The sequence below is a fragment of the Erythrolamprus reginae genome, chromosome 1 (genome assembly GCF_031021105.1).
Source record: "Erythrolamprus reginae isolate rEryReg1 chromosome 1, rEryReg1.hap1, whole genome shotgun sequence".
Taxonomy (NCBI): domain Eukaryota; kingdom Metazoa; phylum Chordata; class Lepidosauria; order Squamata; family Dipsadidae; genus Erythrolamprus; species Erythrolamprus reginae.
In genome coordinates, this window is record NC_091950.1 from 40,723,586 (window position 1) to 40,750,094 (window position 26,509).

General features: G+C 38.4%; 1 protein-coding gene across 4 annotated transcripts in view; it reads right to left on the reverse strand.

Moving 5' to 3' along the window:
• The window catches only part of RTN1 (reticulon 1), a 142,860-nt gene that overhangs the window by 5,575 nt on the left and 110,776 nt on the right, over window positions 1–26,509 (reverse strand). For 3 of the 4 annotated variants that reach the window (XM_070750341.1, XM_070750356.1, XM_070750349.1), the window contains 2 exons: window positions 1,930–2,137; window positions 412–550 (listed from right to left, as the gene is read on the reverse strand). In XM_070750341.1, coding sequence (XP_070606442.1) covers window positions 412–550; window positions 1,930–2,137 — 347 coding nt within the window. Of the gene's footprint in view, window positions 1–411; window positions 551–1,929; window positions 2,138–14,169; window positions 14,377–26,509 lie in introns of those variants that run through there. The other variant, XM_070750365.1, reaches the window with a different exon arrangement.

Consider the following 26,509-nt stretch of genomic DNA (forward strand, 5'->3'; position numbering starts at 1 on the left):
GGACTTCAAGTTGCCAAGGTTGGGAAACACTGTACTACGGGACAGAGTTTATAGAACTGAGGTTTTTAAAGCACACTAGGACACATTCTGAGAGCTAACAAAAAACAATGCAGGAAAAATAGATTCAATTCAAGCTAACTGCAATAAGAACTTGTTATAATTACAAACTGATCTTTTTTTAAGCACCAATCTGATCACTATGATACCTCATGACAGTGAATCCTACTTGTTAAATATATATTGATTTTCTTAAAATAAATATTTTATTTACTTCTCTAGTACCAGCCCTAATGATATCCTTTGAAAACCTTAAAGGCATTAATTTGAGAACTCTGGGAATGTAGTTCTTCCATCAGGAACCTGAAGTTCTCCCTTCTCTAAACCCCCATGCTTCTTTGGTGGGTCACCTACCTTTAAGGAATCTACCAGATCCTGGACCAGAAAAAGCCGCCTAAGTTCTTTGACTGTACTATTCATGTAGGACTGGAGGCAATCTGTGTATTTCTGAATCTGTTCCTGGGAGAGAGACATTTCCATTTCCAAGTAGCTTCTGTTGAAAAAGAAAAGAAACCTAACTCAGATTTCACCAGCTGAATTCTTATCTCTTATATGGAATCTTTGGGTTGCAGACTAAAACATGCCTATTATAGGGACAGACAGCCTCTTCAATCCTATTTCATTTATTTGTTTAAATTAATTTCTCTCTTTATTTTTATACCATATATTCTTTTAGAGAAGATAGTTTTCAATTGGACAAAAAAGTAAAGAGGATAAAATGTTAATTTCAGGGGCAAAGATAGTGTAAATGGATCCAGAAAAGCCTGGATAAATAGAAATATGACTAGCCATTCACAGGGTTGATATCTGATTCCTGATCCATATTGCTAACAAATTATATATATACAGTGTTCCCTCGATTTCCGAGACCGCCCGCGAAAGTCGAATTTCCGCAAAGTAGAGATGCAGAAGTAAATACACCATTTTTGGCTATGGACAGTATCACAAGCCTTCCCTTAACACTTTAAACCCCTAAATTACCATTTCCCATTCCCTTAACAACCATTTACTCACCATTATTACTGGTGCTCACCATTGAATAAGACACTTAGTGATCCTGATATTTATAAACATAATTATTTATTAACAATAATTATTTTTTGTTATTTGCAAAAATTATTAGTTTGGCGATGACATATGACGTCATCGGGTGGGAAAAACCGTGGTATAGGGAAAAAACTGTGAAGTATTTTTTAATTAATATTTTTTGAAAAACCGTGGTATAGGCTATTCGCGAAGTTTGAACCCACGAAAATCGAGGGAACACTGTATACTATATGATTGTTGTCCATATGAAGTTGAGAAAAGTTTGAAGATGGTTGGATCTTAAGGTTTATCATCAATGATACTGGGCAGCTTTTCCTCCTTAACAATTTTTGTTGGGATGAAAGCAGTCAAATCTAATGTTTAAATTTGGCCTGTCTAAAAATGAGGCAGAGTCACCATACACAGTCTGGAGTGTCTCTCCTTTTGACTTGATTGATCCCACTCAATCAAGCTCAACAGTTGGCCAGTTAAACCTTAAACATATATACATATATATACATATATACATATATACATATATACATATATACATATATACATATATACATATATACATATATACATATATACATACATACATACATACATACATACATACATACATACATACATACATATATATATATATATATATATATATATGGATATTTAGCCCAAAGGTTAATGTGAAGTAGTGATTGCTAATTGAGTTGGCAAACAATTCAATTGCATTCAGTCAATGCAAAGAATGATCAAAGAGGGAATTTATTTCCTACTTTATTTCTCTAAAAATACTTTTAACTTTTTACCAATTGTTGCACCTAGAAACAACCAGAGATCACTCACTTGAATGGGTGTCCTTCATCGGTTTTCTGCACAGCCTGTAGCACTGATTTGTAGATTCTGAAGCTGATGGTGGCTGAGAGAGCTGCTAATGCCAAGTAAGCAATTACACTGACAACACTGAACTGGGTTAGGGAAAACAATAACAGCAGGATGCTTCCAAACATGATCCCAGTCTGCTTGATGTCACGCCAGTATAAGAGATCAATAGCTGAAGGATGAAAGACAACCAATAAATTCTCCAGTTGTATCATCAGAGACTTCTATCACAAATTTATTTATTAATTAATTTATTTATTAGATTTGTATGCCGCCCCTCTCCGTAGACTCGGGGCGGCTAACAACAATAATGAAACAACATATAACAAATCTAATATTTAAAATAATTAAAAGACCCTTATTTAAAAAGCTGAACATACACACAAACATACCATGCATGAATTCATGCATATTGAACATTATGGCAAAGTTGCAGCCTGATTAAATGTTTATAGAAGTATAAAGAATGCCTAGCAGTCCAAACATATGCAGAGTTAAGATGCCTACTGAAATTAATTAGTGTTATTTCATTGGGAAGATAACCAAGATTTTAACACCTTTTTGTGCTTTCTTCTACTGCTATGCATTAAAGCAGGGGTACCAAACACGATTTCATTGAGGGCCACATAAGAGTTGTGTTTGACCTCAAGGGGCCAGATGGGCATAGGCAGGTGGGCTTTGCCAGAATGGGTGTGACCAGCTTGACATCACTTGTGTCAGGGAGCACTTGTGGTGGCCCAGACGGGGCTGTGGTCATCCTCCTGCAGCCCTCTGCCCATGAAAACAGAGCCTGGGAGGCACTACTAAGCTCTGTTTTCACTGGCAGAAGCACTGTGGGCTAGTCCTTCACAATTATCTGGGTGGCCCCACGGACCTTTAGTTTGACACCCCTGCTTTAAAGCATAAAATTATTTTAAAAGTGTAAATTCTGCTCGCTTAGGACATGCAGATTGGCAAACTATTTCTGTGCTTTCAAACAATAATCATTCAGGAACACAAAGAGCTAGAGGGATTTATCTCAAATATGCTATTTACTTGCTTTGTCCTAAAAATTAGCACATTTTCCAAAACACAAAGAATTTAGATTGTTTAATTAAGGTCAAAAATATCCAGGAAAAATAACAGAAAAACAATAAAGGAGGATTGGGGCTTTTCCAGAATTGAAGATACAAATTTAACCATTAACTACAGGACACACTTTCAGGGAATTTTATAGAAGAAACTCTAGGCTGCTTATGGATATGAGAAGATCAAATTACCATGAAATTGTCGAACTTGTAGAAGATGGGAAATGCATTGTCTACAAAGCAGGAGAACCTAGCACAGTAACAATAACACTATAGAAGTAGAGGTGTTCTTCAACTTAAATGGACAGAGCACACTGAAAGTGGGACTATTGAATTTTTTAAAAAAAACAGTCAGAGCCCATGTTCCAATACATTATTTGTAGACACCTATGTTCATGGATATGTTCCTTAATTCCCATTCCCACCTCCCGTAATAATTTTTATTTGTATACAGTATTGTGATTAGTCATTTTATTAAGGAGGCACTGTGCTCTCCACAGATTACTAATCCATTAATGAAGTTGTGGATTTCGTATTAGATTAGACTCAATAATTTACAGGGAGGGGAAAGCAGGCATAACTTTACAAAACTTTTACAAACAGTATGCATAATTTACATCAGTATGGTGTTAGAGTATACTGAAATCATAGCCATTGTTTCTTGATACAGATTTTATGCAAAGTCTTATCTTGTTTTTGGGGTATATATCCTTCTTTAAACATATCTTTCTTTAAACAATTCCATTAATTTAGGAATACGGATGAGCTGTTTGCATTTTTCTCTATCTGTCACAATTCAACTAATGATTACAAATGACAACGATTTATGTTTACAAAAGTGGGTCAGGATGATTTCAAAGTAATTTGAATTAGAAAAAAAATGAACCCAAAGGAAATAAATCAATCATGCTCAGCCTGAAATTTATCATCCCAGCCATTTCTTGAAATTAAGACTATGGGTGCCTATTTTAATCAGCTGGGGCCATAAATTAGTTATAGGAAATCTAACCATGCTTTGGGATGTTGATGAATTATCTACTTTGCGGATCACAAATGCAAGTATCTCTCTCACTCCCTATCTCTCTCCCCCCTCTCTCTCTCCCTCCCTCCCTCCCTCTCTCTCTCTCTCTTCAAAATACCTCATGACCATAATCAAAAGGAATAACAGAATAACAGAATACAACAATTAACAACAGCAGTAAGAATAGACAACCTTCCTATCAAAAGATACATCTAAATGACCACTCTTCTCCATCTGTTTTAAGCATGGCACAAACATGTGATATTAATAACCTTTTCCCGTCATATTTCACCAATGTTGCCTTCATTCTGTCCTACACTCGTGAGGGGGACATATTTAAGCTGCCCATAGTTGCACTGATACATAGGAATTTCCCCCTCTTAATGATGTAGACTTTTTAACCCACTAATTTGGAGAGAATAATGGGCAATAGGTACGATAGTTGTTTAGTTTTCTCATTACTCAAGAATGATAGGTTCTTAGTTAATGCCTAAAGGCATCAAAAGGAGAAACTAGCATGTCTTTGAGAAAGTCTGGTCCAATATACCGAGCGATCATGCCAAAGATTAGTTCAAGACACAGAGACCTGCTATCTATGAACAACAAAATACATCGGATTGTGTGCATTTATTTATTAGTTTGTCACCTAATTTGCCTGGTTCCATTTATTGATGCACTACATTTTTATACTATCGATATGACCAGATTGACGTGGTGTACAAAAACATAAAAATAACTCGTACAATAAAATAAAACTAATCCACATCTAATATAAGGTAATATCTCCAGTAATATAGAAAGACATGAACGAAAAAATGGCTGCCAATTAGCATTATACTTCAAAAGCCAACTGAATAAAATTGTTTCCACTGCAGTGCAAAATGTCAGAAATGAAGGCACAGCAGGGGTGGGCTACTGCCCGGATGGGGGTAACACAGTGGGGTAGCGAAAATGGAGCTCCACCCTGGAGCACCCAATTTGCACTGAAAGATGTTGAAAGAAAATGCAGGGCATCCTGCATAAGCCACGCCCACAGTGTGGTAGTACAAATTTTGGTAGCCCTTCACTGGGGCACAGGTATTTCAAACTGCTGGAGCTATCACAGACAAGCCCTGCTTTCTGATCTACATTCCTCTCACGTCTCAAGGTGGTAAGAACTTGAGTAAGCCAGTCACTCTATAGCAGTGTTTCCCAACCTTGGCAACTTGAAGATATTTGGACTTCAACTCCCAGAATTCCCCAGCCAGCGAATGCTGGCTGGGGAATTCTGGGAGTTGAAGTCCAGCTATCTTCAAGTTGCCAAGGTTGGGAAACACTGCTCTATAGAAAGTCTGACAGAATGAGCAGAATCATTTTGAAGAAATATTCTGACATAAGCAAGGAAATGATCTGGAATATATAAGATGCTAAACAAGTCATTAGAACTCACTTGGAAATTATCAGAACTGTAAACAATTCTATGAAAGCAGGGGACAAGTCATTTGAATGTCCAAAAGATGCTTTTTCAAGAGGCAACTGGACTTTCTTGTGATTTTTAAAAAGATGTTTCATTTTTCATCTATGAAACTTCTTGAGCTTCTTGGATGAGAAATGAAACATCTATAAAGAAAAACCAGAAAGTCCAGTTGCCTTTTGAATAAAGCACCTTTGGGAGAACCATGGCTTGGATGACTGAGAATCTCCATAGAAAAGGCATTTGAAAAATTATTTGCTTATTTGAGATCCCTGGCCCCTCTCTTCTGTCTGTCGAGATTGAGTAGGGACCAAGAAGATTGCCTGGTCTGGCCTGCATTCTGGACCCCCTTGCCAGTGTCATTTTCTGGGTTTGAGCAGGTAATTACTACAGGTAATCCTCAACTTAAAACAGTTCATTTAGTGACTATTTGAAATTACAATGGCACTGAACAAAAATGACTTAGGAGTCACGAGTACAACCATTGCCACATCCTCATGGTCATGTGATGAAATGCTTGGCAACTGACTCATGTCTATGACAGTTCCAGTGTCCCTGGGGCATGTGATCACCTTTTGCGACTTTCTGACAAGCCAAATCAATGGAGAAACCAGGTTCGGTTCACAACTCTATTACTAACTTACCAACTGCAGTGATTCACTTAACAACTGTTGCAGGAAAGGTCATAAAATGGGGCAAAAGAAATATTTAACTTAACTATAGAAATATTGGGCTCAAATTTTATTATTTATTTTATTTATTTATTTTGTCCAATACACAATGAGGGTTTTAGTGGGTATATATCTATATACACATAGTAAAATACATGATGAAGGTTATAGAGGAGATACTCATAGTAAAATATATCTAAGAAATAATAGAAAAGAAGGTATAGTAATGGAACAAATGTGGTCATACGTCGAGGACTACCTACAGTAGACACAGCACCACCAAATCAAACATTTCCCTTTCTGAGTCACTGGCTTCTTAGCATGCACAGAGAGAGAAAATGAGGCAAGGAAGAGTGGATGCCATTTGAGAGGGTGAAGAGACATGATATTAGTGATGAGCCAGTTGACTACATATATTTAGACTTTGAAAAGGCTTGACAAATCCATCTCAAAAATTTGAGCAAGATTAGAAGTTATATTTTAAGAAGGTAGGAGGAGTGTAATGGTCTATGGCAGTGATGGCGAACCTATGGCACAGGTGCCACAGGTGGCACATGGAGCCATATCTGCTGACATGCGGGCTGTTGCCCTAGCTCAGTTCCAACATGCATGAGTATGCTGGCCAGCTGATTTTTGGCTCACACAGAAGCTTTGGAAGGATGTTTTTGGCTTCCAGAGAGCCTCCAGAGGGATACGGGAAGGCATTTTTACCTTCTTCTGGCTCCAGGGAAGCCTTTGGAGCCTGGGGAGGGCGAAACACGAGCCTACTGGGCCCACCAGAAGTTGGGAAAGAGGCCATTTCTGGCTTCCAGAAGGCCTCCAGGAAGGTGAGGGAAGCTGTTTTCACCTTCCCTAGGCATTGAATTATGGTTGTGGGCACTTGCGCATGTACATTCACGCACGTGCATGCTTTTTCGGCACCTGAGGGGAAAAAGGTTCGCCATCACTGGTCTATCGGAATGTCCTCGGGAGATAGGAGAAAGAGCTGCAACTTAGTAGACAACCATCATGCAAAAGGTATCTCAGTCCTCAGTAGGAAAAGTAGGGTGGAAAGCCTCTCAGAATGGTCCTTCCTATTTTTTTGGAAAGTCAAAGTGAAGGAGCAGAGAAGTGCTTTTAGACTTGTAAGGTTCTATTACTGTATCTTTAGAATAAATGTAGTATTAATAGTCATGGTGTTGTGCTTCTTGTCTTGGCTACTCCAAGGAGTTGGCGGGGAGACAGATTGCAGTGGGCAAGGACAGAAATAGACCAAGGAGAACAATATGGCTTAAGTCCAAATCAAGTAGCAAATATGTCTATTGTAGTTCAGAGACACCTCCTTAATTCACAAGAGTATACAAAGGGGAGGAAGTACATCACAATCAGACTTTAAAAAATTCTCAATAAAGGTAGTCTTAGCCTTCCTGTGGAGCTGATTTTTGGTCTAGTGACTCTGGTCTATTTGGTGGGACAGACATAGATGGTAGGACCCAGGAGTAAAAGGATATTATTTATTTATTTATTGGATTTGTATGCCGCCCCTCTCCGTGGATATTAAGACGTTACTTCTGGAAATAGGAGGACTCTCTATAATATATTCTAACTATTCCTAACTAAGTAATATGTTATTAAAGTATAATCTCGATGACATTAACATTTTTGAATCATTTATCTGATTTATATCTTTTTTTCAGATTTTGTCCTGTGCTTTTATATATATATATATTTCAAAGTAACCAATCAATTAAAAAGCAAAAATAGAACATTTCCTTGAGAGCCCCAAAAGTTTAAAATATTTTGATGAATTAATTTCATTTTAAAATCATAAGCATATTTCGCATTTCAAATCTGAGTGGAAGTTTTCAAGATCCATGCTTAGTGTACATGGGTCCTAATATGTATCCAGATCTCAAGGGCGGTAGATATATGTTCTATGTTCTCCAAATGATGGAGGGAGTGCATATAATTACCATCTAACTCTCCGATGTCCAATAAGTGGCACTGATGTATTTTGTTTATAGCCTTTATTTCTTTCTGAGGGTTCCTGTAACAATTCTATGACATAATCTTGGCTGTGCCTGAAGGAAGAATTTCAAATTATCTAGGGAGTTCTACAGTCAAGTGAGGGGTTTTCCTGATCCAAAAACAATGCACTACGCACTAGAGACAATATTTTGAAAACATCATTGCAAGTGAGCTTGGCATCTGGCTCTCATTAAAGGGAACCACCAGAGTCGTTATTTACCACTTTTGCTTATGTACCAATAATAATAATAATAATAATAATAATAATAATAATAATAATAATAATAATTTATTAGATTTGTATGCCGCCCCTCTCCGAAGACTCAGGGCGGCTCACAACAATAACAAAAACAATATAATAGTAATACAAATCTAATATTTAAAAAAAATATATATAAAACCCCAACAATTAAAACCATACAACGCATGCATACCAAACATAAAATATAAAAGCCTGGGGGAGATGTCTCAGTTCCCCCATGCCTGGCAATATAGGGGGGTCTTGAGTAATTTGCGAAAGACAAGGAGGGTGGGGGCCGTTCTAATCTCCGGGGGGAGTTGATTCCAGAGGGCCGGGGCTGCCACAGAGAAGGCTCTTCCCCTGGGGCCTGCCAAGCGACATTGTTTTGTCGACGGGACCTGGAGAAGGCCAACTCTGTGGGACCTAATTGGCCGCTGGGATTTGTGTGGTAGAAGGCGGTTTCGGAGGTATTCTGGTCCACTGCCATGTACCAGAAATTTGACACACAGCAAGAAAAGCTTATTCCCAATCTATAGCAGAAGATTAATATTGGTTAACTACTGCATATAGAAGTGTTGCTGGAGCAGAAAAGAGGGGCTAGTTTAAAAGGTCTCAGAGGCCATTTTGTGATAGGACTGTAAGCAACATTTAGATGTAAGCACCACAGCAGAACTTGGGAGAAAAGGCCTGCCAAACCACTAAGTCTCATTTCTGATGTGTGAATTTGTGAATCCGAAGAAATGAAGAGGACTTTGTGAGGCTTCTGTACAACATAGACAAGAGTTCATCTCCCTTATAAGCCTGTGTATACCATGGAGACAAGGCTGAACTTATGAGGCTGCGTAGATAGGAAACACCAACAAACAAACTATTCTGAAAATTATGAGGGGGAGAGAGACAGACTGACAGACAGACAAAGACAGAGGCATACGGGGGGGTGGGGGTGGAGAGAGAGAGACAGACAGATGATGGATTTTTATTTATACTTAGCACAAACTATAATTACGACTGAGCAGTAATTAATAACTGGTAATAATTAATTGGTGTTGACTCATCAACACCAATACAAATAGCTATTTCTTATGTGTGGAGGAAGAAGGATATCATCAAGTTAAATTTGACTTGTGACTCAATGTGACTCTATGAGCAGTTGCTTGCCATCAGAAACCATTGTGAAATGTGTTATTGTACATCATGGTAGGCAAAAAAGGTTTCCAGGAAAGCAATATAGTATAACCAGCGACCAGTCAGGTCCCACAGAGTTGGCCTTCTCCGGGTCCCATCGACTAAACAATGCCATCTGGTGGGACCCAGGGGAAGAACCTTCTCTGTGGCGGCTCTGAACCTCTGGAACCAACTCCCCCCAGAAATCAGAGTTGCCCCCACCCTCCTTGCCTTTTGTAAGCTCATTAAAACCCACCTCTGTCATCAGGCATGGGGGAATTGAGATATCCCCTCCCCCTAGGCTTATAAAATGTATGCATGGTATGTCTGTGTTTATGATTAGTTTCTTAAATAATGGTTTTTTAAATTAACTTAAACATTAGATTTGTTCATATTGTTTCACTATTGTTGTTAGCCGCCCCGAGTCTACAAATCTAATAGATAGATAGATAGATAGATAGATAGATAGATAGATAGATAGATAACCATGTAAGATCGGAACCCACAAATGACCAGCAAACTATTACTGCCTTGATGAGGAAACTACTGTGACGATTTGCATTTTTCTGAGAAAAGAAATTAAGAACTGAATTAAAATATCCTTTCCTAATCACATTGCACTGAGCAATGTATTTGCCAACATTTTGAAAGGATGACGCATTGATTCTACCTGTGCTTATTTTAAAATCAGTCTAGCAATGATGTCTGAACCTCACATGAAATCATTACTACTGGTAAGTCTTCGTGCATTAGAAAATGTTAGGTCATCCAGTAAGTGCTGTTTATATATTTGCAGAAGACACTAAAACAATTAGGCAATTACTGTTATGCTACTTCTGTATTCTGATTTTCCTCCAAGATGTAAACCTCTTTTTAAAAATAATCTACCATTATCTATTGCTACGAGAACTCCACTGTGTATCTGTTCTTAACCTGAAAACCCTCCCGTCACTTTCAATTAATTTTAAGATTATTTGTACAACCTTGCCTCTTTCTAATTTTTTAAACTTTCATACGCTGTTTTTATATTTTCATATTTTATTGTACAGTAGCCTGAGTCCCCTGTTGAGAGATGGGTGGTTCAAAAATGTGAAAAATAAACAAACAAATAAACTTCCAGTTAGCTCAAACCATTTATAATAATGCAACAGTTTTTGAATCAAATTACCTTAAATCCGCTATATTTAAAAATATGTACAAAATCTGGATCCCCTTATCACCACTGAACTGAAATTTCAAGGATCTTCAAAACAGTTGTATTTGCAAAGTTATTGCCACTGCAACATCCACATGGGCAGGCACAGTGATGTGACTGTAATCTCTAATGATCATTGGCAGCTTCCCATGTGAAAAATCAATGGGGAAGCCTGCAGGAAATTGGAAGTCATTCCCACTGCTTTCTTCTCCACTTGTGGTCATTTTATTTATCTCTTTAGGTAAGTAAATATTGACAAAGGATCATCCAATGGGTTGCAGTTTCTGTATCTATGGGATCTATGGCTTGTTAAGTGTAGGCTCTGTGGATTGTAATTTTGATACAATCATCTCTATTTGCAGGTCATCTAGTTCAACCCTCTGCCCAAGCAGGAAATTCTACATTACTGTTTTAATGTAGTATCTTGAACTATTTTATTGTAATATGTGACATTCTGGAAATCCTATAATTGAAAAAAATTGTGAAATATTTTATTAACAATGCATGAATAAATTAATTTCTACAGGGTTCAGCAAAGATAACCAGAAGCAGGACTGCAATCATGCAAACTTTGGACAAATTCCTATCTTTTAGTTTCTGGTTCCAAAATGTTTAATCAAAGCTACTGTAAAATTATGATCAGAAAGAGATTGGTAACCTATTCCCTAACAAATGTGATTTTTGGATTTCAGAGTCTAACAGCTCTTCTCCTATAATAACTGCAAAGTCACATTATATGGAGAATTTGCCTAAAATGATTGTTTTTATTTAATTTTAAATTCCTCATTTCCTTAGAACACCTTGAAATTATTTGGAGAATTACAAATGAAGTTTTTAAATTTGCTAACTGCAAGATTGGTTGTTTTCAATGACCAATCCATCATTAACAATTTCTTATTCTAGCCTTGCCAAACTTGGTACTGTTTGGGTATTTTCTGATTATAAGCCTCATTGTCCCAAGCCTTTCAATATAACAAAGATAGGAGGAAAAATAGTACAGATCTGTGTTATAACATTTACTGGTCTTACAAATAGCCTGAAGATACTTCATTTGTACATGTAAGTGATAAGAATAATGTCCTTACTGATTGCAGATATCGCTTCTCCATTTTGTTTCTATAGATCCTTAAAATTCTAAAACTAAGTTTAAAACATAACATAGATGTCTGACAAAAATGATATTTGGAAAGATGTTTTCATTCAAATCCCATTCTTATCTTAAATCTTAATCTTAAATCAAATCTTTTTGGGTGATGCAACAACACATTCAGGTTTTTGATGGTGTCAAACTGTCCACCCAATTTCAATGTAACCTGAATCCCTACCATGATGCTGTTGTATCTATTTCAATCCTTTCAGGTGTAAGACTGAAATTTCAACACAGCAGTTTGGATGAAATCATATCCTGAAGTCTTGCTTCATGTGTTTGTCTTTTGTTATATTCTTTGCTCCATCCATTTGTTCAATCATCTCTCTAGATACAATTCCATTTTTTAAAATCTTGTATTGTAATCTATTATTGTATGTAATTTTCCATCAATACTTTATATTTATTTTTAAAAAGACTGTAAAATATCTATAATGTAAATCTAAATTATAGCTCTATTAACCCCAAACAGCTATTTTTGTTACATTTGTTTGTTCAACAAAAGGTATTAAAAGTTTATTCCAATTGAATCAATTTCAGAGAGTAGAGTCTGTAGCAATCCAATCTATTTTGAGCAATATTAATTATTACAAATAATGGTCATTATACTCACATCAGCAGATTGCCCAAAATTTGATTTAAAAGATCTAGCTCTGCATAAATTCCTCTAGAAAATCAACAGGGGTTATTTCTGAATAGATAAACATACTACTGTCAATCTCACTGTAACTCAACAATTTATTTAATGACTATGTGTTTCTCTATGGACAATCTAATGAAAACATTAGTGAAGAGTATCTTATATGTAAAGGGAATCAGTATGTAACACCAAGTGCATTCATATTTAAAAAAAATATTATTATTATATTGCCCATACAATAAAAAAAATTAAATATAAATTCCTTTATAAACAGATTGTATTAATTTATATACAGTAAAGAAGCGTTCTCTGGAAATGTTTTTGTTGGATTGAGACATGTTAGTTAATAAATGTACTTTTTAAAAACCAGAAGTGAAACATCCTAGACTTGGTATAGATCTATACCAAGAACAATCCAATTTAACCCTGTATGGAATAATAATAGTCTAGTTAATAACGTGATATCTTTCCCCTGCTCTCACTGTTGTTATGACATTTTTAATCAACATATACACAGACGGCCTTATTTATCCCATGTAACCCAAATATAAATCTTATTCTGGTAATAGGGAGACATTACAAAGAGTAGCTGTTAGAACCATATGTTAAATAACAAGAAGGACCTTTCCAAATAATATGTAATTTATTGTAAAATAAAATAAGATCTAAAAACAATGACAGGCTGCATATAGGATTACTGAACAGATCACATAGCATTTTTCTATTACCAAAACAAAGGGACGTTATCGGAGTGATGAAGTCTGCATAAAAATGGCTGAAAAGCTGTATTAGGCAAAGAGAAAGTAGCCAGCCACACCCATTGGAAGGGTTCAAAATAAATCTTGTGTGACAAAAAGGAAAAGGTATTATTGTCTCATTCTGGGTTTCCCCCTATAAATTATCACAATATATTTTGATATGTTGTTTTCCCCCCCCTCACATCTGCAATAGCCTAAATGACTGACAATAATAAAGGCAAAAGGTGGTAAGCCAGCTAGACCTGTGAGCTCCAGCATCAAGTGGAGTTCTCACACTGTTACAATGGCCTTTGGAGAACGACAAGCAGGGATTTCAGAATGGGTGTGTCTCACTGCCCCCCCCCACCAACGCAACACACTGAAGCTTCCTCCAAAACTGACAAAACTACCCGAGACACCAGAAATAAAATCCCAACCTTCATGGCTGCCTCCCAGCCACTCAGATGGGTGATCTCCTAAATTGCCGACGGGGGTACTTAGAGATCAGCAATAGGCTGGCTGGCTGGCTGACTCAGAGACAGAAGCAATGGAGCATTTGTAAAAAAAAAAATGTATGGGAGACAGAAAGCAAAAGGATGCAAAGGACATTATTGCATGAATTCTCTCTTTTTCTTTCTTTCTCTCTCTCTCTCTCTCTTTCTCTCTCTCTCTGCTTTAAATGGGGGAAAGCCCGAATAAAAATGTGCAGAAAAGGAACAGACTCCAGAAATGTTACAAAAATGATAATGATGATGAAGAAGAAGATGATACCAAAATGATACAGCCCTTCTGAGATGCTTCTGCCACCCCCTTTGCAAACATCTCTATGCATGCAGAATTAGAGTAGGAATAAAAAGCTACCCTGGCCTCTCCAGTTGCTCCAGAGACAGTCCATCTTCGTAGAATCCGCGCTGCCTTGCATCTTGCAAGCGGAAAAGAAAGGACGTCCGGCTCTGTGTCTTCCGCTTGGGTGCTGTCCTTTTCCCCCACTTCACTCCAGCATTCCAAAACATAGGAAGGGGTCTGACCCGGGTCTCTCAGGCTGCTGCTTTCATTTCACCCCCTCCCTCATACAGGCTACCGAGAGATGCTATTAAGCAGAGCAGGCAAGGGTGGGGGAGGGGTGCAAGCGCTGCGGTCTCCACTGCAGCAAATCAGCAGAAAGATGCTGCGATTGCTCTGGGGACCCGTCTCTTTTGTCAAATGAGGAAGGGGGTGAGAGAGATGCAGCAGCTGCTTTGCAAACCAATAAGGACAACAACAACAATAATAATAGTGCTGATTGAAGGCTGTTGAGCTGTCAAAAGATCAAACTAATGCAGACAGCAGAAGAACAAAAACAAATGGGGTGTGGATGGGGAGGATGGTAGCAGGGAGAAGTGCAGTGAGCAGACGGGTGTGGCTTCCTCCGTGTTTATTCTACAGGGACTGTCTTTCTCCCAGATATTTCTTGATAAATTTAGCAGAAAAGAGTGTTGCATCCATCGAGGGATACAACAAAATCAGGGTTTGGGAAGCACCTTTTCTGAATAACAGTTTTTATCAATAGGCATGAAATTGTTTTTATTAACTGGTTAGTTGGAAAAGATGCAATTCTACCATATTCTCTTTTTCTGGGTGGGTGGGAGAGATAAATTTTAAAGATGGAGCATCCCTGCGCTATTTATTTGTCAAGGATGCCGATTTCACTGTGGCTCTCCTGCTTATCGGTCGCTGCTTTTCCTTTGCATCATATTTACAGAACGTGACAGATTGAATGGCAAGGTAGCAAATACAGAGCAAATTCAACATCAGGTCTGGAAACCATACTAATCAATTGGTCCTAAAGTGTGACTTTGTTTTTAATCATTAAATTATACACCTGTTATCCTTTCCTCTTTTTTCAGCATAATCCATGAAAATATGTAAAACCAACAAACCACAGATGTTGACATCATGCAGCATATTTTCACCTTACCACTTTATCGCTTCTCGAGTGAATAAAACAAGAGTGAATCTGATTTTTAAACTACCATCACAGTATATCATATCTAGGATTCACTACCTGGTTTGCAGCTAAAATGGACAATTGTCCATCATTAAAAGGAGGACCAAATATGATAACTTTACCTCTGTTTATTTGTACAGTATACCAGAACTTGTGGGTACAACAGAAATTAATCTGGCTTGTTTAAAATTATAATAAGAGGTCTATGTATCAATGCAAATCCAAACCTCATCACCATAATTTAAATTTAAAACCATAGTAACAAAGCACCTGTACCTGATACTTCTAGCATGCAATCATACCTTTAGTATCAATTGGCTTATGCTGAAAGTAAGTACATCTGATGAGCTATCCTCATTTAATTAGCCAAGCTTAGGTTGATATATGAACATCGGGCTCTGAATTTTACCCTCCAAGAAGTAGTCATTAAAAAGCCAAAAATAAATTATGTTAACATTACTTTGTAATGTTCATTGGCAAGGTATATACCTTAATATTGTATATGACACATACACCCATATATAGAGAGAGTGATCAACGTCTGGAATGTACTACCTGACTCTGTGGTTTCTACTCCTAACCCCCAAAACCTTTGACCTTAGATTATCTAAAATTGACCTCTCCCTCTTTTTAAGAGGGGCATGTATAAGCACAACATTGTGCCTACCATCCCTATCCTACTGTCCTATTGTCTTTTATAATACTTTTTATTGTTACTTTTTCTAATGTTATGTTTATACAAACTACCATCCTATAATTGTTTGACAAAATATAAATAGACAGACAGACAGACAGACAGACAGACAGACAGACAGACAGACAGACAGACAGACAGACAAAATATAAACACACATCACAGACTCTCTACATGACTGTATCTTCCCAGAGTAATGTGTTAGGCTTACTGACTCAATCTCAGAATTTCTTTCCTTTAGCCTGAAATGTATCTAACTCAGCTAGAATTAATAAAGAGGATACTTCCCACAGCTATTTCATAGTATCTAGCAGTATTGTAACTTTAGCCAGCTACTTTTAAGGAAACAAACTTGCCCGTACAAAGAATTGATTCATACATGCATGAGATCCTAGTGTCACATAGATTTTTGTACTGATGCCTTTGATTCAAAAGTTGGGAATGTGTATTGCTGTAGTATCTGTTCTGTAAATCCTGCGTACTAGTCACCCTGACTGAGACTGGCTGAGAAGGAATCCATTGATCTCTTTCAATACCACATTCTTCTCTTTCAAGTGCATTATGATACTGACAAACAGTACAGAATGATGTATGGCAATCTTGATCTGGACCTGTTCTCTTCTCCACTCTCCCTCCTCTCTGCTGTAACTAGCATGGGAAGGAGGTTAGATGAAGGATTGAGAAAGGAAAGAGGATTGTAATGATCCATGTGGAGTGGAGCATCACTATGCAGCTCAGAATTGGCTCATTATTTGTCTTGTCCTGGAGGGGCCTGCTAACCTGTAAAGATTTACATATTGTTTCTATGGAAAGGAATGGGGCAATTTAATAACTCTGTTCTTAGAGAAGATTGGGGTTGACTGCTGAATTCCCAGATTCTTTGGTCCATCATCATCAACATCATCATCATCTCCGGCTTGTAATAGTTAAAAATGAATTTTGCTACAGTAAGAAGAAAAGCAACTGGTGGAGTTAGACAGCTGGCAAGGGATTGGTTTGTTTTTTTTGTTTTTTTTAAGTGTTGCAATTATTCTTGAGACCCGCAGTGGAGATTTAAATGGTGTCCTGGGAAACCAGATGGGCTGGATCTGAAAGTTGTTAGTGTGGGATGCAGTGAGATCAGAGAGATTTATCTCTTGATATAGCAGGGCTTGCTTATTTACTTACTCCTGTAAACATTTGCTGAACATATCCCTCTAGCACAACAGATTTTGACATACAGCACTGTATGTGCAATTAGGAGTACAGTACTGTATTATTTTAACATAACCTACTATGAATTGCCCCCGATGTTGTAAGACAAGAATGCTAAAATTCCTTGTATTCAGTTCTGTTTATCTTGTTCTTATTTCTTATTTGGTTTTGGGTGGTGGGGGGTTTTTTGGGGGGGGATTGTTTTGTTTGGGGAGGGAGGTGTCCAGTGAAGGGCTACCAAAATTTTTACTACCACACTATGGGTATGGCTTATGCAGGACACCCTGCATTTTCTTTCAACAGAGGGATACACTCCAAGACCAGGGAAGTATTAATACCACTCTACTATGCCCTGGTCAGACCACATCTGGAGTACTGCATCCAGTTCTGGTCACCACACTTCAAAAGAGACATTGAAACTCTGGAGAAGGTGCAGAAAAGAGCAACCAAAATGATTAGGGGACTTGAAACCAAGACTTACGAAGAGAGATTGCGGGAACTGGGCATGGATAGCCTAGAGAAAAGGAGGGGCAGAGTGGACATGATAGCTGTATACAGGTATTTTAGGGGTTGCCACAGAGAGGAGGGGGTCACTCTATTCTCCAGAGCACCAGAGGGCTGGACGAGGAACAACGGCTGGAAGCTGACCAAGGAGAGATTCAACCTCGAACTAAGGAAAAACTTCCTGATGGTCAGAGCGATCAACCATTGGAACAGCCTGCCTGCAGAGGTTGTGAACTCCCCAACTCTGGACACCTTCAAGAGGAGATTAGACTGCCACTTGGCTGGAGTGCTTTAGGATTCCTGCTCAGGCAGGGGGTTGGACTTGATGACCTTTCATGGTCCCTTTCAACTCTAACAATAAATGAATGAATGAATGAATGAATGAATGAATGAATGAATGAATGAATGAATGAACAAAGAAACAAAGGAAGAAAGAAAGAAACAAACAAACAAATAAATCTTTCAGTGCAAATTGGGTGCTTTGGGGTAGAGCTCCCCACTGCTTTCCCCCCCATCCGGGCACAGCCCCCCGGAATACATTGCATTGTGAACTACCCAGAATCATTTCCAGCATCAAAATCAAATTAATTAAATTTACATTTCTATGGCTGTGTTTATAGAATAATCTGGGCCTAAGGTTGTGGTCATTACCAAATAATAATAATTTAATACACACAATATGTTCAGCCAAAACAGGTCACATTATAGTTTGCAGGGCCTATTTTACACAAACTGCTAAAACACAATTTGGCTGTTTGGTTTGGCTTTAAAATTATCATTTGTTAATGATGATTTAACATATACTGGGAAGAATTCTGATGATTCTGTGGTTTGTTGCTTAACACCCACATTCAAAAAGTGAGGATACAAAAAAAAGCCACCTTGGCACTAAATCATACTGGTTCCTCATGCATAATATTCAACTTGGGAAGCAAATTGTCTCAGCTTTTCTTTGGTTATTTTAGTGGACATTATTTAGCTTGCATCTAATTCATGGTGCCAAAATCGATCACATCATGTGACATATTGTGATGTATTTTGACAGCTTTTCCCTTTGCCCAGCTGAGGTGGGGTGTAGTCCTGAGTTTTTTTATTGACTTACCTCACTGCCAATTTGCTTCCTCATACACCACACACACAGGCACGTGCAGTGCTAAAAAGCCAGCTTCTGCGCATGTGCAGAAGCAAAAAACAAGATGGCGGCACCTATGGCTCTACCGAGAAAGCCAGTTCAGGGGCATGTCCAGCTGGCCATCGCTGCTGGTTCGGCGAGCAGGGGATAATTGCCGCTACCACTTCCATAGAACCTGTCCCAACCGGCAGGAACCCACCTCTGATCTTTGGGCTGGACTGAGCAACTGGCTTTCCTATTGCTAAAGCTGAGTGTATACTAGAAACATAGAAGACTGACGGCAGAAAAAGACCTCATGGTCCATCTAGTCTGCCCTTATACTATTTCCTGTATTTTATCTTACAATGGATATATGTTTATCCCAGGCATATTTAAATTCAGTTACTGTGGATTTACCCATCACGTCTGCTGGGAGTTTGTTCCAAGGATCTACTACTCTTTCAGTAAAATAATATTTTCTCAAGTTGCTTTTGATCTTTCCCCCAACTAACTTCAGATTGTGTCCCCTTGTTCTTGTGTTCACTTTCCTATTAAAAACACTTCCCTCCTGGACCTTATTTAACCCTTTGACATATTTAAATGTTTTGATCATGTCCCCCCTTTTCCTTCTGTCCTCCAGACTATACAGATTGAGTTCATTAAGTCTTTCCTGATACGTTTTATGCTTAAGACCTTCCACCATTCTTGTAGCCCGTCTTTGGACCCGTCCAATTTTGTCAATATCTTTTTGTAGGTGAGGTCTCCAGAACTAGCAAATACATGTTACTTTGACTCTTGTAATTTCTGAGCAGTAAATCTAGGCCGCAATGAATAACTGAAATGAGTGAAGTGCTTTTCAAAAATTTCTCCCCCACCCCAATTAGTCACAAGGAACCACCTCATTAAGAGAAAACAAAGGTCTAAGCAATTGCAACAGGCCCAGGAAGGGCACATAATAATTGCAGTGCTAAGTAATGACTTGGACTGTCACTGTTGGAGCTGCCTCAAATTCCATTTGCTAGTTTATATTGTATTGAGCCAGCAGACCATGAAGGGATCTCAGCCAATGAATCAGCATCTCAGTAAGAGATGTTGACCATGACATTGTTAAAAATGTAAGCTCAGAAAGATCTACTCCACAAGGAACTTACAACAATTTTGCTTACATGAATTTAATGATAAATTATCTAGAAGAGTATCCACAGATAACATAAATTCTGAATACTTTTATTTTATGCCCTACATATAGCCCTGTTATCATCTGATTCTGAAAAGGTACTCTATTGGGGAAAGTAGCCCTAATGAATAAATGAAGACAAGCATGACTCATTCAGAGGTATTCAATATTCACACCATTTGTCTCTCATTATTGAAAGACAATAAACAAATAAGAAAAATGCTTTCGGGATTAATGCAGTGACCCATTTTATATATAGAACAAAGATTTTTTTAAAAAATAGCATAGGCAATTCTATGGTTATTCTAATATGCCACAGTTTGTAAATACAATTTTATAAATTTGATTTAAAAAAAAAAAAAAAATTAGACTTATGGAAACAAGGGCAAATTGAATTTATGATTATAATCAAATATGACACAGACTGAACTAAGGACTAATTTACCTATTCATTCTGTACGGTGCAGCGGTAAAATGCTAGATGGGGAAACATTGAAATACACTGTATATATATTTTTGCCAGGATAAAACTCATGACTCACATTATTATTCCTCTGCAGTGAAACAGCAACAATGTCTATATTAGCCACCCAATGTGTAGATGAGAATGCCGCTTTCCAATATCAAAGGAAATGCTAGAATAAGCTGGATGTGTGCAGCTACATAGAGAAGTTTACTCTATCACAGTGATGGCAAACCTTGTGTACAAGGCTGTACTATAGAAAAGATTTTTTTGAAAATAATGAACCCAGAAATGCAAATAGTAAGGGTTATATCAAAACCCTTTCATTTTCAAGGTACCTCGTCTTACAAACCCGTCGTCATACAAACTTTTCGAGATACAAACCCAGGGTTTAAGATTTTTTTGCCTCTTCTTCCAAACTATTTTCACCTTAAAAACCCAAGCCGCTACCACTAGGATGCCCCGCTTCCGGACTTCTGTTGCCAGCGAAGCGCCTGTTTTTGCGCTGCTGGGATTCCCCAGAGGCTCCCCTCCATGGGAAACACCATCTGTGGACTTCTGTGTTTTTGCGCTGCTGGGATTCCCCTGAGGCTCCCCTCCATGGGAAACACCATATATGGACTTCTGTGTTTTTGCGATGCTGCAGGGGAATCCCAGCAGCGCAAAAACGGCGCTTCGCTAGCAACGGAAGTCCAGAGGTGGGGTTTCCCAGCGAGGGGAGCCTCAGCAAAATTGCAGCATCACAAAAACACGGAAGTCCGGAGGTGGGGTTTTGAGGACTTCCGTGTTTTTGCGATGCTGCAATTTCGCTGAGGCTCCCCTCGCTGGGAAACCCCACCTCCAGACTTCCATTGTCAGCGAAGCACCAGTTTTTGCACTGCTGGGATTCCCCTGCTGGGATTCCCCTGCAGCATCACAAAAACGTGGAAGTCCGGAGGTGTGTTTTCCCATGGAGAGGAGCCTCAGGGGTATCCCAGCAGTGCAAAAATGGGCGCTTCGGCTGGCAAAAGGGGTGAGTTTTGGGCTTGCACGCATTAATCGCTTTTCCATTGATTCCTATGGGAAACATTGTTTCGTCTTACAAACTTTTCACCTTATAAATCTCGTCCCCGAACCAATTAAGTTCGTAAGACGAGGTATCACTGTATATGAAAACCAAACCTGGGCTCACAAGTGCTGCACACAAAACCAAGGCAAAAAATATATAATTTAAAAGTTGTTAGGCCACCCATCGCTGCTCATAGAACATTTCAATCATACAAAACTGAACAAGGAGATGTGATTACTGTATTGTGCTGATACTTCAAAAACTGATTTTAGAAAAGCTGGATAATTAATAAAGGCATCTTGTTAGCATAGACTCAAGTGGTGACACAAGTGGCTTCAGTTCAAGCAATCAAAATCTTAGATTCGAGGTGGGCCTTTTTTTTCCCAGTTAAGGGAGTTATTACTTCCCCATACAATTTTTTAATATATAAATAAACAAATAATAAGAGAAGTAAAAGTTACAGATCATATCAGAGAAGGCCAGGGCAGAATTGTTGCCCACTGCTCTTTCTATTCCTTTCAGGGTTTAGGAAAATATTTAAAAGCACTTGCACATACAACACTTCTGCACATTTCCATGTAAAAAAATGAAAAATAATGCAACTGGTTTAGATCCATAGTATCAGAAAGTTATATAGGCTTGCCATTTCTTTGGATGGGGGTTATATTGCTTAAAACATCCACAAAATAGTTTTTTTCAGCCTTAAAATGCCACTGATTATTTGCTGCTCAATTTTACTACCGAGATCATCCAAATAATATTGTAGTGCTACATATGGAGATAATATGATATACTATAATATTTATAAAAATATGATGGAATAGTCAATTATAAATTAAGTATGAATAAGCAATCTGCATGATGCATTCCAAATTGATAAATGACAGCCACTTATGATGCATCCAGGCTGCATTGTGGTGATTACATTTTCAAAAGTATGGGAACTAATAATTCCGTATTGGTCAGATCCAACCTTGAGTACAATTTCCAGTTCTAATTACAATTAGATCATACATTTAAGAAAGGTCCAGAGAAATTGAAACAGATTCAAATGAAAAATAAAGAAAATTATCAAAGAATTGAAAAGGAAATCAAACAAATTTAAGGAACCAGGAATATTTAATTTTGAGAAGGAAAGTGTTCATGTTCAACCAGAAGCCAAGGATCCCTTTGCCAGGGACCAATTAATATGACTTCCTGCTCTGAGCATTCCACTGATCCATGTGAACACTATGAATGTAAGACCCTTTGGTTCTATGAAAACTTCTAGGCAAAAAAAGATGAAAGCTTCTTAAAACAGAAAACCTTTTGAACTCTTGATTCAATTCCAAACATGTTTCCACATAAGCAGAAAAAAAAATCAATTGACAGTCAGTGACTATGATCTGAGCCTGTTTTTTCTGATTCTGTCTTTTAACTATCCACCAAAAGCTTAATACAGTGGTACCTCTACTTACGAACTTAATTCATTCTATGACCAGGTTCTTAAATAGAAGAGTTTGTAAGAAGAAGCAATTTTTTCCATAGGAATAAATGTAAAAGCAAATAATGTGTGCGATTGGGGAAACCACAGGGAGGGTGGAGGCTCTGTTTTTTCCCAGGAGATTCCTAGAGAGGCCCCACGGAGGCTTCTCCCCACCTTTTCCGGCCCTGTTTCCTCCCAGAGATTCCTAGAGAGGCCTCACGGAGGCTTCTCCCCACCTTTTCCGGCCCTGTTTCCTCCCAGGAGATTCCTAGAGAGGCCCCACAGAGGCTTCTCCCCACTTTTTCCGGCCCTACTTCCTCCAAGAAGATTCCTAGAGAGGCCCCACAGAGGCTTCTCCCTGCCTTTTCCGGTTAGTTTTGGAGGCTCGGGTTTGTAAGTGGAAAATGGTTCTTGAGAAGAGGCAAAAAAATCTTGAACACCCGGTTCTTATCTAGAAAAGTTCGTAAGTAGAGGCATTCTTAGTTAACTTAATATGGAAAAAAATCCAGAAGCAGATCAAAAATTGGAAGGGAAAAAATTTAGGAAGAATGGCTAAGATAAGGGCCCTTAAGATGATGATAATACCAAAGATGATGTATTTGTTTCAAGTTTTACCGGGCAGTTTTCCTGAGGCAAAATTAAGAGAATGGGATAATAGACTAAACTTTTGGATTGAAGGAGAGAAAAAATCTAGAATAAGGAAGCATTGGCAGTATGCACAAGAAAAAGAAGGAGGTTGGGGAAGCCCATCTCTAGTAATATATAGAAATGCATTTCAAATTGAAAGGTTAATCGAGCTACAGCTATGGGGGGAAAAGAAATGGGTAGAATTAGAAAGAGAAATTAATAATATAAATAATAAAGAATTATTATTTAAAAATTGGAATAGAATTGAAATCAGTACCCTAAGTGATTCTTTTAAAGCATGTTTAGAAATATGGCTTAAATGGCAGAGGACAAGTGGAATAAAGTTATCCAAGCTATCAACGTTGCATGCACTGAATATAGGGGATGAGGTTAATTTAATTAGAATCATTAAAATATTAAATAGTAAAGGGGTAATGAGAATGGAACAGCTATATGAGAAAGATGGAAGAGTTAGTAGAACTAGATTGGAATGGCTGATCGGTAAACAGCAATGGTTGCAGATTAATGCAATATGTACATGTTTAAATAAAAGGGAGAATAAAGAAGCCTTCTTACGAGAAGAAAATAACTTGGAAAAAATAATAAGGGTAAAGATAAATGAAAGTAAAGGACAGGCCAGTAACATATATAGAATGCTATTGCAGAGGCAAGAAGAGGTAGTTAAAAGTCTAACAAGATGTTGGCAGGATGACTTAAAAATAGACGAAAGAGAAATGGAAGAAATAATAGTAAACATATATAAGATTAAAAACACGAGAGTTAAAGAGATGAGAAGAAAAATCTTACATAAGTGGTATTATACACCTGCACAACTTGCACACTACCAGGGGAAAGAGAAAGGTAAATGCTGGCATGGATGCCAGAAAAAAGGAATCTTTATGCACATGATCTGGGAATGTATAGAAATACAGAAATTCTGGAAGGTAGTCCAGAATGAAATTAATAAAATGTTAAATATTAATTGGATAATTACAAAAGAAACAGCAATCTTAATTAAATATAGGGAACTAGGAGAATCTAAAGAAATTAAAACTGTAGCATTGGAAAGTGCTCAAGCGGTGATAGTATTAGGATGGAAAGACTCTACAAAATGGACACTACAGAATTGGTATTGGTACATGGTGGATTACATACACTTTGAAATTATGGAAATAAGATTAAATAATTTTGATGAGAATAAACTAGAGAAGCTGATGGTGCGATGGAACAAGGTAAAAGATTATATGTTAAGTAGAATCTGTGATGTAAATACGAAAAATAAACTACAATCACTCTTTTAGTAAAAAAAAAAGCGTTCAAGATAGAGCCAAGGATTAATAGATAGACAAATAATTCAAAAGTCTTTGAATCCTTCTATAGGGGTGGTGGGGGTAATGGGGTGTGTGTGTTGTTTGGTGATGGGCACATGCACTGTGCACTGTTATACGTTTGTTTTTTGTAAACTTATAAAATCAATAAAATTTATTTAAAAAAAAAAAGTTAAAGGTACCACTCTAAATGAAATAGTGATGAACCACTAGAGGAAATGAAGCATATTTTGAAGACAATCTTTAGTGATTGTCTGAGCAAAGGAAAGCACAGTCTTAAATAGGGTCATCTGCACCTCTATAACTATCTGGTTTGGTTCTACAATCCAACAAGACATATACAGGCTTTAGAGGATAATTAGAACTGCAGAAAAAACAATTTCTACCAACCTGTCTTCCACTGAGGATCTATATGCTGCATGGGTCAAAAAGAGGGCTGTGAAAATATTCACTGACCCCTCGCATCCTGGACATTGTTTCATTGCTCCGCCGGCATGGGGGGAGACATCATCAGTATGCTGATGATACCCAGTTATATATCTCCACCCCATGCCAATTCAGTGAAGCGGTGGAAGTAATGGGGTGAGGTATCATCAATATGCTGATGATACCCAGCTCTACATCTCCACCCCATGTCCAGTCAACGAAGCGGTGGAAGTGATGTGCCGGTGCCTGGAGGCTGTTGGGGCCTGGATGGGTGTCAACAGACTCAAACTCAACCCGGATAAGACGGAGTGGCTGTGGGTTTTGCCTCCCAAGGACAACCCCACCTGTCCGTCCATTACCCTGGGGGGGGGGGAACTATTGACCCCCTCAGAGAGGGTCCGCAACTTGGGCGTCCTCCTCGATCCACAGCTCACATTAGAAAACCATCTCTCAGCTGTGGCGAGGGGGGCGTTTGCCCAGGTTCGCCTGGTGCACCAGTTGCGGCCCTATCTGGACCAGGACTCATTGCTCACAGTCACTCATGCCCTCATCACCTCGAGGTTCGACTACTGTAATGCTCTCTACATGGGGCTACCTCTGAAAAGTGTTCGGAAACTTCAGATCGTGCAGAATGCAGCTGCGAGAGCAGTCATGGGCTTACCTAGGTATGCCCATATTTCACCATCACTCCGCAGTCTGCATTGGCTGCTGATCAGTTTCCGGTCACAATTCAAAGTGTTGGTTATGACCTTTAAAGACCTTCATGGCATTGGACCAGAATATCTCCGAGACCGCCTCCTGCAGCACGAATCCCAGCGACCGATTAGGTCCCACAGAGTGGGCCTTCTCCGGGTCCCATCAACTAAACAATGTCGGTTGGCGGGCCCCAGGGGAAGAGCCTTCTCTGTGGCGGCACCGGCCCTCTGGAACCAGCTCCCCCCGGAGATTAGAACTGCCCCTACTCTTCCTGCCTTCCGTAAACTCCTTAAAACCAACCTTTGCCGTCAGGCATGGGGGAACTGAAACATCTCCACCTGGGCATGTTTAATTTATACATGGTATGCTCGTGTGCGTGTCTGTTAGTATATGGGGTTTTTTTTTTTAAATCTTCAAATATTTTAAATTTAGTCGGATTATTTATGATTTGTTCCACTTGTTGTGAGCCGCCCCGAGTCTT